This window comes from Macrobrachium nipponense, chromosome 10 (assembly GCF_015104395.2).
Source record: "Macrobrachium nipponense isolate FS-2020 chromosome 10, ASM1510439v2, whole genome shotgun sequence".
NCBI lineage: Eukaryota > Metazoa > Arthropoda > Malacostraca > Decapoda > Palaemonidae > Macrobrachium > Macrobrachium nipponense.
Window position 1 is genome coordinate 35,252,986 of NC_087204.1, and position 16,616 is coordinate 35,269,601.

The 16,616-nt window shown below is 36.2% G+C and overlaps 1 protein-coding gene across 1 annotated transcript in view; it reads right to left on the bottom strand.

Moving 5' to 3' along the window:
* Positions 1–16,616, bottom strand: part of LOC135223565 (uncharacterized) — a 442,274-nt gene that overhangs the window by 21,075 nt on the left and 404,583 nt on the right. The window contains exons 4-5 of the mRNA XM_064262080.1: positions 16,292–16,543; positions 15,833–15,929 (exon numbers count right to left, since the gene is read on the bottom strand). Of these exons, the coding sequence (XP_064118150.1) occupies positions 15,833–15,929; positions 16,292–16,543 (349 nt within the window). The remainder of the gene's footprint in view (positions 1–15,832; positions 15,930–16,291; positions 16,544–16,616) is intronic.

Here is a 16,616-nt window from a genome sequence, read left to right on the forward strand (position 1 = left end):
GTTTGTTGTCTGAATAAATTAGCAAATTTGTAGATGCTGTCCCATACTAACGCCTTTGCTACAATATCACACACACACACACACACACACACACACACACACACACACACCACACACACACACATATATATATATATATATATATATATATATATATATATATATATATATATATATATATACACACGCATTATTCCATTATTCAAGCTACAAATGTCCTTGAATATCTAACTCGCTCTACCTCGGAACTGATATATTTTCATATATGTAAACCGAAGGGGAATTTTTTAGTTGATAATAATTTCGTCCCTCATGGGATCGAGCCACCATCCGGCGGACAGGAACGAAATCAGGACGACACTGACGTTACCGATTCCGCTAACAGTGAGGCTATAAGTTTATATGAAAATATACCAGTTCCGAGGTAGAGTGAATTAGATATTAATTAAAGGACATTTGTAGCTCGAATAATTTATATGAATCACGGTGATGCATAATTTATATATATATATATGATATATATATATTATATATATATACATATATATATATATATATATATATATATAATATATATATATATATATATATATATACATACTGATAAATGGTATTCGCCGTTACCATTATAATTAATTATAATGATTAGGACTGCTTTAACTGTATCATATAATTTGATGTTACACAACCCAGTCACAGAGAAAAAAAAAAGCTTCATCAGATAAAATGGTTTGCATTAGATTTTTCGTCCTAAATTTTTTATCACATCACCTCCAGGTTAAAAAGCTTATGGACGACAAAATGGTAAATTCATAACATCTATTTTAAATCCCGTCAACTGTACTTTACAACCGCACGGGTCAGATTGACTCTCTCTCTCTCTCTCTCTCAGTATGCATGTGACAACCGGATTTTTCTCTTTGCGCGGAGACACATGCCTGTCTGCCTACAGTTAAACGTTTTCAAAAGGCCAGGTTATCTTTTTTCTTCTTTTTTTCAGTTTTTCCGTTGCATTTTTTTTTTACTCCGAGAAAAAGAGGGGTTTAGGAGCGGTAGAGTGTTAACTTATGTGTATTTTTGGTGGAGTCGTTGTTAGTCAGCTTTTGGGAAAGTGAGTGCCTTTATCTCTTGTGAAATGGATGGATTTCTCTACCGTATAACCCCCCCCCCCCCTCTCTCTCTCTCTCTCTCTCTCTCTCTCTCTCTCTCTCTCTCTCTCTCTCTTCATACTATTCATTTAAAATCAGTCTCAACCTTTGCGACTGTAACAGATTTGTATGTGTGTGTGTGTGTGTGTTTTGAGAGAGAGAGAGAGAGAGAGAGAGAGAGAGAGAGAGAGAGAGCAATAACAGGGTTTAGGCAACCCCTTGAGCGGTGGGGTTGCGTGAAAGGAGAAACGGAGGGTGATTATATCCTGACATTCCATACTCTTCCACCCCTCTCCCCCCCCCTCCTCAAACCCCCAACCTAAGCTATACACATCGCCCAGGATATAGCCCCGATTAACTGGAAAATGCGACCACCTTAATAACAATGTTTATAGGACATTATGTTAAGACATAATTTCGGTAAACAAAAGGTGAAGGAGGTTGGGTGTCAGGAGAGAGAGAGAGAGAGAGAGAAGAGAGAGAGAGAGAGAGAGAGAGCTCTGCCTTACTTCCATCATGAAGATCTGGCCAAGACAACCTCTCTGTTCTGGAAGGCATTTATGCCGGTGAGGTATAGGACGCGGCCTTTTGTTATCCTTTATTAGCCAGATCAAATAACTATTCTGAATCCCCAACACCCGAACATCGGGGAAGTTGGGGGGTTAAGAAAGGGGGATTTAGTTTACCCCAAAAACGATGCTGAATACCGAATAGCGTATGAGAAGCTGGAAGAAGCCAAAAGAACAGAGTGGAAGCTGGAGCTGAAGCTGTAGATTACTGGTTTACCTTTTATGACTGGGCTCCTTTCATCAGGAGCTACCTTTATTAAGCGACTGAGAAGATACGGCTACTTTCTTCCTTTTATTTCGAAGTGTGCTATTCATGTAATTTTGCGTGCTCGTGACCTATGCACCACTTAACGTGAGAATTTACGCAGGAATGAATTGCATCAACATTGAATATATTTAGAGAAAAACAATCTTCTCATTCATAGTATAAGGTGAGGTTAAAGCCACACACAACAGCTAAAGTACACAGCTATGTATGGCTATTACACCCGTGTTAGCGCCTCAGTGGCGTGATTGGTATGGTGTTGGCGTCCCACCTCGGTGGTCGCGAATTCGATTCTCGGCAATTCCATTGAGGAGTGAGAGATGTGTATTTCTGGTGATAGAAGTTCACTCTCGACGTGGTTCGGAAGTCACGTAAAGCCGTTGGTCCCCTTGCTGAATAACCGCTGGTTCCATGCAACGTAAAAACACCATACAAACAAACATCGGTGTTGGAACTAATAGTTATCCTGATGACATATGTTGGTAATTACTAGACACCTTGACTGCACGTTTGTAATTATCAGGTACCCTGAAGGATTACAGTATTTATCATTTACTTTATGAGACTTTGGGAGTCTCCAGGGCTCTCCTGCGGAAATATGTTGGTAAATAATAGATTCCTTGACGAAATATGTTGGTAATTGTCAGATTCCATGAGGGAATTAAGGTATTCACCATCTAAGTGATGAAATTATTTGAGTTCCTCTCAAAACATGGTAATTACCAGGTGACCTGACGGAAGAAGTTGTTATTGATACCGATCCGCTTTCCCAGTGGCACTAGGCTAGTAATATCTGAGCATGTATCCTTACGGTAAGAACTACGCTATCCTTCAAAATGAAAGCATGACTTTCCTGAAGCTATAGTAGTATTGGTGAGCTTTTCTCTTTTAATTAAAAGGAACAGATTTATTTTAGTAAATGTTAAAGGTAAAACACAAATGTATGTTTTGTTAGAACGTTTTTTTTAGCCGTTGAGAAATTTACGTTTTATCCCAAAGGAAAAACACAACAAAGTACAGTTAGGTTTACAGCTCGGGATAGTTCTTCAGAAGTGAGGAACGGTATGAACAGTGTAACTATTTACGGGATATTTATTTAAGAAACTTCATCTTCTTTTCAGGCATAAGCTGATAGACGAAAAATAAACTAATTGAAAACATTAAGGATAATTATCTTTTGGTATGCCAAACAAACGGTTGGTGGTTGTGCTAAAAATACAAAATAAAAGTAATACAAATATTAAATAGAAGTGAACACTTCAAACATGAAGGAAAATTTCACATTTTCAGCTGCCTATACTCTCTACTATTAAAAGAACATTCTCAGAGGTCGCTTGAATGAGATGCATATTCTCTCTCTCTCTCTCTCTCTCTCTCTCTCTCTCTCTCTCTCTCTCTCTCTCTCTCTCTCTCTCTCTCTCTCTCTCTCTCTCTCTGCCCCAGCAGACTAGCAGACTAATTTAGTGCACATAATATAAGATTCCCTCTTCCATCAAGTTTGAGAGAGAGAGAGAGAGAGAGTGGGGAGGGGAGGGTAGGGGTTCAAGAATCACTGCCACAACCAACCACCAGCATTGCAAAGGGCGAAGGTAACATGATCGCGGTTGTGAAGAGCGCAGATCATATTTCAATGTGAAAAACCTGAATGTTTTGAAATGAAACTTTATATGATGGCTTAATTGTGCCTGCGGGCAGAACGCCCCAGCCATAGAATGGTCAGAAAAAGAACTTTTTCCTAGCGAAGTCATTTCGGTGCCGTATACACGATACTACCAAAATGAAGTAGAAATTTCTAAAAAAAAAAAAATTCTTTGAATGCAGTTGCTCTTTCTCGGAGAGAGAGAGAGAGAGAGAGAAGAGAGAGAGAGAGAGAGAGAGAGAGAGAAGAGTTGAACTTCTTAAAAATGAGGCAAGAGATAGAGAACTAAGTTATATCCAAAACGGATCGTTCTTCAACAAAAATAAAACCCTTTTGAAGAGGAGAAGAGAGGAGAGAGAGAGAGAGAGAGAGAGAGAGAGAGACTGTTTCCATAAAAAAAGAGATTTCTTTGTATACAATCGTTTTTTCTCGTAAAAGACAGAGAGAACTGGTATTTAAAAGTTATGTTTTTTTTTTTGCACAAAACCCCTCTTCTCCTAGTAACACAGAGAGAGAGAGAGAGAGAGAGAGAGAGAGAGAGAGAGAGAGAGAGAGAGAGAGAGAGAGTTGAACTTCCTAAAATGAGGCAGAGAGAGAGAGAACTAAGTTATATCCAAAACAGGATCGTTCTTCACATAAAATCCCTTTTGAGAGAGAGAGAGAGAGAGAGAGAGAGAGAGTCGGTTTCCATAAAAGAGAGCTTTCTTTGTATACAGTCGTTTTTTCTCGTAAAAGACAGAGAGAACTGGTATTTAAAAGTTATGTATTTTTTGTTTTTGGCACAAAACCCCTCTTTTCCTCTTCTCCTAGTAACAGAGAGAGAGAGAGAGAGAGAGAGAGAGAGAGAGAAGAGAGAGAGAGAGAGATACTTCCTCCCCTATTTGGAATATATATGAAAAAAAAAGAAAAAAAAGGAGGCGAGAACAGGTAAGACAAAGGCATCCTCGAACACAATACCCAGAATAAGCATTTTACCTTTATTGGCGATACAAAAGAGAGGGAGAGGGAGAGTGGAGGGGGGGGGGAGGAAGGTGAGGGGGAGGGAGGGGGTGAATAGCCGAAACACAAGGCCTTCTTCCTCATACGCGACCACTTTCATTTCCTTACGCAATTTCCTCGCGGGCAGCGTATTGACCCGGGTAAGGAGGTTTCCTATTTCTTCTTTTCAGTCAGTTTCCACAGGAGAAACATAATACATCCATTCACTGGAAAGGAAACACGAGTCACCTTTATCAATTGTTAATATTATTTCTGCCTTCACAAAACAGCAGGGACTCGTGGGTGGTTCGTATGAGTTGGGTTTCCAAACCCCTCGTGCACAATGATAGAATGCAGCCTTTCGTTTTTGAATGATTCTCAGTTGATTCATGGATTCGCATCGGGGTTTCTCTCGCTGAACACAATAACACAATACGAAGCTTCGTTTTGAAAAGATTCTCACTGCGATTCATGGATTGTTTTCGTGGTCATCTTTCCCATTATGTACAGTAACTTAAATGCAGTGATTCGTTTAATGAAAAATCAGTGATTCACGGATTAGATTACTGGTCTTAGCTCATAGAGCACAATTACTAAATGTGAGAATTTGTTTTGAGTTATTGTCATTCATAGATTTACTAAGTGGTTCCCTGCAAGATTTTCTCTGTTAATTCACAAGTCTAGAATGCAGAGATACTGTATTTAGAGTTCCTTTGTTTCAACTTTCATTGAATTGTGGTTCTTTGCCTCATATCGTTTTACAGAAATATTTTCCAAACAGTTATGACTGATTCGTATGAGAGCACATAAACTTATCCAGAGATTCATTTTTTAAAGAAAGTCTTAATGATATTTATTAAAAATAATCATCAAGATTTCAGTTTTAAGCACATATACCAAATGCATTCGAGTATTCGATCAGGAAAGAATTTCATTTGTGACGGATGAAAATGACTGAGATAAGGAGAGACATGAAAGTATTTAGTTTCATGTCTTGTTCGTGGAAAGTAAAAACGTAAGTTAAATATTTAAATGTCATAAACATGAATATATTAAAAGTATGGAAAACCCAAAAACTCGAAATCACAAGCTATAGTCACATTACGTAAGAGACCCTGGACATTATTTATGTTGTAATAAATGAAAAGTTGCTGCAATAAAACATTAATTATAATAATAATAATATTTTCTAAATGAGTACCAAAATGACAATCAGCAATCGTATGCTAACAAATGCCATTCGTCATGATCCTGCTGAATGTTATACATCATTACCGTTATGCTGGTACATACCATTAAGGAATTCATGGCAGCGACTGGTCCGTCATTTCCATTTACCGCGGATTGGGAAATGAGGGAGTCCATACCACCGCTCCGAGCGCGGAACCAAAATCATCATGCAAATGGAAATAACTGTTTCCTTAATATTTCCCCACAATGAATCTGCTGCATTACAGTCTTGTTCTCCACATGTGAGCTTAAACGTTACGCACCAAGACACATGGATGACGCGTGAAAAATCAATTATTTTCATTTTGGTTTATTGAACAGTGAAGAATATGCCGCATACAAATTTTTAACTCATTCATTTATTAGTTGACTTTGGGACTTGTGAAAAAAATTGCAAGCAGATTTTCTCTCTAAGGCAAGCTGTTGTAATTATAGCTACATCCTTGATTCTCCTTTCCTAAGATATCATAAAATCTAATGGTTAAATCTTAGAGCATCATGCTTCATTAATAATTAAAAAATCAAGTCATCTGCATTCTTATTTCGACATAACGTTTCTGAAATATTGAATAGTTTAACTTGTTAGTTCTTATTCGAGTTATTAATATGATGTTCTAATTTAGAGGTTATGGCCTTTTTTTATCCTTGCAAGATTTGGTATTAACTATTACATTACCTTTTTTGACTTGTATTCATTCCACATATTTCGCAATTCGTAATTAAAAGACGAAATCGTATTCTATGGTTTGTTATTAATTCTGCGTTTTCAATCATGTTTTTTACATGTAAAATTTTTGAACAGTTAATATTCTGTCCTTACACGTGCGATAATAGGTTGTTTGTATAAGTAAGAGCCCATGCTGGCATAAAGCCAGTTAACGTGAAGGCCAGTGACTGCAAGTACTTTCAAAGTTAATGGAAGACGTCCTTATTGAAATGATGCTTGTCTTTATTCGCTGCTTTTCTTATATAATATTTTTAGAATGACAATGCAAGTGTCCTTACTTTCCTTGGAAATCATTAAAAACTCACAAAAAATTATATATTTTTTTACAATGTAGTCCATTGACCTTCTATCCTCTGGTCCTTGCCCTTTCACCACACAAAAAAAAAAAAAAAAAAAAAAAAAAACGCTGGGAGTTCTAATTTGGAAGCCCTATTTTCCTCCCATTCGCAGGTTCCCTTGCCCCATTCCCTCCAATTAAAAGTCCTTCAATTTCCAGGTGTTTTCACCCGCCCTTACTGCCGCATTTCCCGGTCTGTCTTTTCTTTTGCTTTTCAGCATTTTGGATATCTATATGTGGAATGTCAGGCACTTGGACCAACATTCAGGAATTTGGATTTTAATGACCTGCTCTGCTGAGAGAGAGAGAGAGAGAGAGAGAGAGAAGAACGAGAGAGGGAGAGAAGAGAAGATCGGAGATGGAGCGATGAATCCGATGGAAGATAAGAGAGAAGAGAGGAGAGTTTTTTATATATGACCCATCGCAGAGAGTAAGAGCAGACATATCCCGAAAATTAAGCCTCCCTTAACATAACCTCTCAGTTCCTCGTTGAACGAGTGGTTAATGTGCTAGTCTACCTATTCGGTAGTCGCGAGTTCGATTGCCCACCCTACCAACGTGGAATCAGAGGAATGCATTTCTGGTGATTATAAATTCACTTCCCGGTATAATGTGGTTCGGATCCCAGAATAAGCAGTAGGTCCCGTTGCTAGGTAACCAATTGGTTCCTAGCCATGTAAAAATATCTGATCCTACGGACCAGCCCTAGGTGAGCTGTTAATCAGCTCAATGGTCTGGTTAAACTAAGATATACTTGAACTTAACATAACCTTACACTTAACATAACTACTATATTTCTTAGGAACTCGTCAACGCCCTTCCGTTTTCAATCGTGATATGATTGATATTCATTTTGGTGGAATATTCACTGCTCCAGAGTTTTTTTTTCCTATTTTTCTTGCCCAGCCAGCACAACCCACAACGGTAGATTAATCCCTGGAATCACACTCTCTAATGGGGTCAACAAATGTATACTGGAATCTCAGGGAATGCACCCAATTTTCTTAGGCGGTCTGGGGATCGAACTCTGGTCATTCACTTGTAATCTGTACAACGAGAGAGAGAGAGAGAGAGAGAGAGAGAGAGAGAGAGGATATTTCCCCAACCTTTGTATTCTTCTTATTATTCATCTGATTATACAGGGCATATATATATATATATATATATATATATATATATATCTATATATATATATATATATATATATATATATATAGATATATATATATATACTATATATATAAGCGAATCCCACAGGAAAAATGATAGTCAGAAATCCAAGCACTTTCGTCTTTACTCAGACATTGTCAAGGAGCTAATGAAGTACAATTGGAGAGAGGTCTCAGGTACAAAACAAGATCAAGAATACCAGATGGTTAATTGTCAAAAGGGTAAAAATTAAAAGAGATAATCCAGGATAATCGGATATCACACGGTCACAAACCTAAACAGATTTGACCATAACCGAAATTACAAAGTGCCTTTACAGTCCAAAAACATGTAAAAACTGAATATATTAATTTTGTTGCTTATATTTATCTACAACTTTTTTCATAATGAAACGCATCAAGTTTAAATAAACCAAGACTTACATTTAGAACATTTCTATTATTTGACTTGATGAAAACAAGATTCAATGATATTCCTTTAACTGTGTCATTACATGGGATTAAGGCTCTTGCTTGACTCCCAGTTAATAGGATGGTCTAAATCTCTCAAATGTACAAATAATGCATTCGATATTTGCCCAGTTCTCACAGAATATTGATGCTGTTTGAGACGTTGTAAAGAGATTTACCGGTCTGTCCGTGATAGACTTTATCACACTTTTTGCAAGGAATTTCATATATGCAACCTGGAAGATCTTTAGGAGAATTTTGATTACTAAACTCTTGATATTAACATTACTGAAAACAACATTTATGTTAAAAAGCTTTAAAATTCTAGGAATATCTAAAAACCTTTCATCATAGGGTAATTTTATTAGAATGTTATGCTTACTAACTTCAAGTTTGTCATTAGTTGAATAAAATGTTTTTCTAGCTCTTTTCCATGACGCATCTATAAAAGTCCTTGGGTATTTAAGTTTCAATGCAATATCATAAATAGTTTTAATTTCAGCATCAATAAACTGCGGGCTACAGACATGTAAAGCCCTTAGGAACATCCCAGAAAAAACAGAGAATTTAACATTTTGATGGTGATTTGAGTAGTAATGAACAAAAGAGGCAATGTTAGTTGATTTTCGAAAGACTGAAAAGGTGAAATTTCTATCATTTCTATGGACAGTTACATCAAGAAAATTCAAATTACAATTTCTTTCTTCCTCTACAGTAAATTTTATAGAAGGGACTAAATTATTGAGATTATTAAGGAATTCCTGGAGATTTTCTTGAACTGGCCAAATACAGAAGATATCATCCACATATCTAAACCAAATAACTTTTTGGGGCAAAATTCTTGGTAAACAAGTTTTGTCTCAAAAAAATTCCATGTAAATATTGCTAAGGACAGGAGATAAGGGATTACCCATAGCCATGCCAAACTTTTGTACAAAAAATTCCCCATTAAAACAAAATTTACTATCTTTGATACATAACCTTATGAAAATGAGGTTTGCTACACTTAAGGGAATGTCATGACGTTCTAATTCCTCCTCCAAATATTCAAGTAAGTCATCTACAGGCACTTTTGTAAATAAAGAGACAACATCAAAACTAACCATATTAAAATCAAAATTCAAATTTAAAACTATTCAATTTGTTTATAAAATCAACATTGTTTTTAACATTCGTGTTCAAAATGTTTCCTACCAAAGGAGTAAGAATTTTTACAAGCCATTTAGATAAATTACGTAACTGAGCCCACTGAACTAATGATTGGTCTGATAGGGTTATTGATTTTATGTCTTGACTAAACCATACATTAAGGTAGGGAGGCGTATTGCGGTGTAAATTGTTTAATTAAATGGTCCAAGCCTTTCAAAATGGATTTAATTTGTTATTAAAATGGGAGTTCACTGTCTGTGTAGGGTCAGACCTCAGTTTCGTATAAGTATCAGTATTATTTAGCAATGTCATTATTTTACTTATATAGTCACTTTTATTCATTATTACCACTGCATTAGATTTATCTGCTTTTGTCACTTTCACTGTTTCGTCTTCTTTAATTTTCTTAAAAGCCTGGAGAAATCTCACGGGTACATTAGGGGGAGAAGGTTTACTAATAGCACCATACACAATACCTTTACAAATATTGATATCATCAGGGCATAGGTTTTGATTAAATTTTTCTAAATAAAAGGATTTTGAGATGTCGACACAGTCCAGGTTACCATTAAATACACCAAAGCTTAACCCATATCCCAAAAGCCACTGTCGTAGCACTATCCACTGGTTTGTCTGATAAATTAATCATGAAGTCCACGTTGGCATGCTTAGTCCGGTCGCTTTCAGCAATAAGATTCTTCAGCTTGACTTGAAGCTTCCTTTCAAGACGGTTGCAGCACTTTCTCAATTTTCCGTAGCAATAATCCAGCATCCTATTCTGACTATCATTTTCCTGTGGGATTCGCTTATTTATGAAGTCACGTGCATCTACTGTGATTTTTTAAGCATATATATATATATATATATATATATATATATATATATATATATATATATATATATACACACACACACACCAACACACATATATATATATATATATATATATATATATATATATATATATATACATGTATAACTGAATCACGAAAGTTAGAAACGTGATGAATCCATAAATAAAAATATAAACCACGAGGGAAAATAAACAACGGAGTATCCGCCAGATCTTTCGACGTTCAAACGAACTCCTTTACTAAGCAAAGGACGTTTGAACGTCGAAAGATCTGGCGGATACTCCGTTGTTTATTTTCCCTCGTGGCTTATATCTTTATATATAAATAAACTACTACACACACACACACACACACACACACACACACACATACATATATATATATATATATATATATATATATATATATATATATATATATATATATAGATAGATAGATAGATAGATAGATGATAGATGCAGTAAACACTTTCGTATATGAACGAAATTTCTATTTAAACTTAGTCGACAGGTTTTCTGATTCCTTCGTTAGTGTGAATTTTAGGTTTCTGCTGCTTGCTTCTTGACGAAGAAAAGCTGAGAATTTTCTATGAATATTTTCATTTTGAGGCTGACTTCTGCATTGGTATGTTATGGTTATGAAACGGAAATAATGACGAAGTGAAAATCTACCAGTTTTCATGACACACTTACGCACATACTTTAATTGAAAAATTCTTTAATCTGCAAAGTACTTCTCGGGCTAAACTGTGGCCAATAGTTAAATGTGATTTTTAAGAGACAGTACAATGACACAAGTTCTGTATGATTCATCAGTGAATAGTCACATTCCCAGGAAGATGCATACAGTGAACTGCAATTCTCATTTTGTTAGGCTCTCCATTAATACAAGAGTGCAGTGCAACTTTCCTCTCTCTCTCTCTCTCTCTCTCTCCGCATTTGGAAACAATGTCTTACTTCATTGCAAAGACGAACACTGTCCAGCTGGAAGGCATATGAATGGCGCTGCAACTTCTAACTTGAATAGCATAGGAACTACACGCGGTAGTTGGGTTAATAACGGACATTTACCAAATTCAAAGTAATTTGTAGCTTTCCTAGTACACGGACCTACGCTTACTTCATCATGTAAGCGTAGGTTCATATTCGGGTCGGAGCTAATAGAAGTTTTCTGATTTACAGGTATGGGTGTTGTAATATTATTGTTTTTAGCAACTTTTTATTATCATTATTATTATTATTTATTATTATTTATTATTATTATTATTAGTATTATTATGATTATTATTATTATTATTATTATTATTATTATTATTATTATTATTATTATTATTATTATTATTATTATTATTGTGAAGAGAATCTTTCCTGTGACGCAAGTAATTGTGGGAATATTTTAAGTTTAGATATACAAATTGTACCAATCCGTAAAGTGAAATTCCAAAATTAAATGTCGTCTCTCCTTCTACCGGAAATTGATCTCGTGTGGATGTCTGCTTCTATCTGAGTTTCTGTTTCCTAATATTAGCACTTATGACTTCGACCATCGACAGATGGTCTCTTGTTTGTCTCTTTTTCTTAAGCTGCATATTAATAAGAGATATTTCATATTCACAATTGATTCCTAATCCACTTTTCCTGCCGAGAGCAACCAGATTTGCACCAATATGCAGTAAATATGCCTCCCTGTCGAACTCTCAGTTCCACCGCTGAACTGTTGGAACAGCCTCCCTCTCTGAGGATGTTTGAATAATAATAATTCTCAATCTCTCTCTCTCATATATATGAATATGTATATGTATGTATGTATATATATGAATGAATGTATGTATATATATATATATATATATATATTATATATATATATATATATATATATATATATATATATATATATATAATGTGTGTGTGAAACAAATGACCACATGAGGAGGTGTTTCACAGAAATAAATTTCTCACTCGTCTCAGGATCAAGCCCCGGTCTCTCAAATGAAAGTCCAAGGCGCTAACAATTAACCCACACAGGTTTTAAAAGAAGTTGGAACCTAAGAACTTCTGTATCTGAGGTTTTTTCCGGGCAGGCTGCTGCCCAATATACCAGCGAATTTTACCCAATTCTCCGACCCACCGGTGAGTCAACTGATAGTATGACACTTGAATACCCCTTCAGCGTGTTTCACAGAGATAAATTTCTACCAATTCATCCTCACAAGTAATAAAAGAACTTGGAACCTAATTGTACCCGAGGCCTAACATACCAGCGAACTGACTCACTGGTCAAAGGGTCGGGAAGTTGGGTCAAAGTCTAAGATAAGTTAGGCGGCAGCCTGCCTGGAGAAAACCTCAGGTGAAGAAGTACTTAGGATCCAACTTTTATGATTCGTGTGGGTCAATTGGTAGCGCCCTGGCCTTTCATTTGAGAGACCGGGGTTCGATTCCGATGTGAGTCAGAAATTTATGTTTGTGCGTGTCTTTGGTGTGTTGTCCTTTAGGCATAAAAGGCTGAGCCATACACGAGTATTGCTTTGAGCAAGCGCAAGTCTTTCAGAGATACTAAAGCGAGTGAAAATATGGGTTATTGGCAACAATAGGGAATAAAGAAACCCGACGCCGGCCGAGAGTTGCATCCAAAAGAAAAATGAGAAGAATCAGAAAACCTAATACTACAATAACATTCGCTTCAAGTCGCCCATGGAAAGCGTGGCCCCTTTACCGGCCGGCACCGACCAGTGCCAGGGATGAAATAAAATCTTCCAAAAATACTGTTCCTCTTTGCAAGCAGTCTACAACCGGCCATATTTCTTTGCATTCAATCTCCGCCTTAAATAGACTGGACTTCAATGCAGACGGGCTCAATTTCACAAGAATCGCACTCAAAGATGAATTGCCTTTTATGGAGGGAATGGGTCTCTCTCTCTCTCTCTCTCTCTCTCTCTCTCTCTCTCTCTCTCTCTCTCTCTCTCTCTCTCTCTCTCTCTCTCTCTTGCCTTTCCTCTTTCACCGGTGTCGCCGCTGTCCTGGAAACTGCAGGTTTATGCCCCTTCTCCAGCTGTTTAATCGGATGCCAGATGAGATTTTATCTTTTTCTCTCGCTCTCTCTTTCTTACCTTCTCTCTCAATATATATTTCGATTTCATACGCACGCGCGCACACTGTATATATATATATATATATATATATATTATATATATATATATATATATATATATATATATATATAATGTGTGTGTATATATATATATATATATAATATATATATATATATATATATATATATATATATATATATATATATATAAAGGTTTTTTCCACGAAGGAAAATTGAAAAGCGAGATAGCCAAGAACAATTATGCCTTAGTAAAGGGTCGTGCTAGACCGAAAGTTCTTGGCTATCTCGCTTTTCAGTTTTCCTTCGTGGCAAAAACCTTTATTTATACATAGCATCACGTTTTATATACTTCGTGATCAAGTTATCATATATATATATATATATATATATATATATATATATATATATATATATATATATATATATATATATATATATAAAGTTGTGTGATGCATGTATGTATTGTAAATTCTGTGTATAGTTAATAATATAATAATATAGAAACAACGACCCATACTAAACCACAGACGATAAACGGGAGAACAGTTAATAAATGATAATAATATATTAAGCTACTGGAACTGCGACTATGAAAGATTCTATAGCCGCATTAAAAGTTGAATCAACATCAAAATTCCCGACTCAAGTTTTATTTTTTTTATTTGGCCCAAATTTCCCCACTTACAACTGGAAGGCAGTACACCTTATTTTAACTAATCTCTTCTGGTGTTGAAGTTGTGTAAAGGGTTTAACGAACTGCTGATAAGCCTTATATATATATATTATTCTTATTAATATATTATATATATATCGTATCTATATATATATAATATATATATATTAATTAGTGTATGGAATTAATAGTTTAGTATTATTTATCTATATTATGTATATGTGTGTATATATATACATATATATATATATGCTAATGGTTGGAGTTTCTGCATTGGGGGTTCATGAATGTGGCAGTAACCTATATGTTTTCTATAGCGCCAAATCATTAGGGGAAATGACTTCCCTCTCAGAAATAAATAGATATAAGGTATATCGATACTTATTAGTTTTCTCCTCTGTGATTGAAGGTTGTCAGTGAACATTTAATGCTCACGATAATATGACAAATGAGTGAGACACGAATGCGACCATTAGACAGCTTTGCTTTCAGGCTGATTATCTATAAAGACGTATGTACTAATGGCAGTACTAAAATGATATAAATAATAATCGAAAATAAAAGAGAAAAAAAAAAGAGTAAAAAGAAGACGGGCTTCTTTCCTGGAACACTGCAATGAGCCAAAGAAAACATCAAAGCGTTTATCGGGCAACGAAATACAAAGTCAAACAAATACCGCAATTGGTCTTGGGAGTTTACAGAATGCTTTCTCATTTCGGGGCGTAAAACTCTTATTGCATATTTTTTTCTTCTTCCTCAACTTCAACGTTAAAATTGCATTAATGACTTTGCTCCCTCTCCCTTTTGGGAAATGCACTGACAGTAACCTTCAAAGTTGTTATTTAATTAACCTTTATCAAATCAATCACTTGCTTCCCACACACGGCTTGCTACGCGTAAAACTTAAATGGAGTTATGAATAACAGGTCTTGGGAAAATCTGAATGGTTCTAGATGCTCTTACATTAATGAATTTTTTTATTCTATTTTGAAACGAGTCTTCAATTCAACAATTCACGAACGGTCTCGGTTTGTTTTGTGTCCAGTGAATCATTGTCTGGATGAAGGACTCCTTATGACAGTAAACAACGGAAAACAGAAATACTCTTACAGTCTACTTCAAATTACTGCTTAAGCTGCCTATGCAACCCAAAATTCCCGTCCTTAAGACTGTTAAGGAGTCCTCTTTAGCAGAAAGTTAAGGGCATTCACTCTAATAAAAGCGATAAGGGCAATCTACCTCAAAGTGAAGTAATATTAAGAACTATAGCTCTGGTAGGACTGTAATCAGGCGTTCATTAGCATAAGTGCGAATGACACTGGCACTTGCAAAGCTGTTAAATAAATATACTCCGGTAAAAATTGTGACACTTAGTATTCACTGCGGCAATAGGCATTAAGAACATCCTTTAAAGCAAAAGAGTCATGGGATTGTCATGTTCATCCGTCAGTTATTATGGAATGGGAGTATTATAGCAAAGGAAACGAAAAGAAAAATAAAAGCAAAAACGATATCAGATAATGAAGAGTTGCTTACCTGTCCTCATCAGAAGTGGCCCGTTGGTGGTCAGTTTTCCCAACAAGATACCTGTTACTGCCTTCTTTCCAAGCGGCTAGGCACATGAACTCCTCAACTGCAGAGAAGACAGAGAAATGGAAGATCGTTGGCATCAATATAATACTTAAAAGCGATAAGTTTTATTTTATATGATTGTTATAATTGACATGTGAAAATATGTGTGAATGATGTAGAAGAAAGAGCAGCAACATACAGGTACTTCTGCACCCTGGACATCCAAATACATTGGGTACCTCAGCAAATCATTTTTTTGAAGAAAAAAAAAAATCACTGGTACTCAGACTACCTTGATACCCATGTATACCCCCCACGTGAAGCAATTTGGCTGACTGAACAAATAGCTAACTGATATCCTCGTTCCCCCAATATCCAAACACTGGTACCTGAACGAATAATTTGGAAGAAAGGATAACTTACTGGTACTCTCGGTTCCCTGGATGTCAGGACACGCCTGGTACCTGAAGAGCATTCTCCAATCCTCGGTGCAAGAGTCCACGGTACTCAGAGGATAAGTGCACTCTGCCTGGCCCCGGTTGTAGGTGAAGGTGTACGTGTGAGGGAAAGGACAAGGGACTGGAGCGGCCCCCAGGCGGAACATGGAGTGCAGCTGGGCGTCTCCCGTCAGGAGAGAACAGACGTACTCCAGCGACCTCGTACCGTCGCAGAAAGCTGTGAGGAGAGAAGGTAAGCATGAATTACATTGTTATCTACCAGCGGTTAGCATTGTGGTAATTTTTACAAT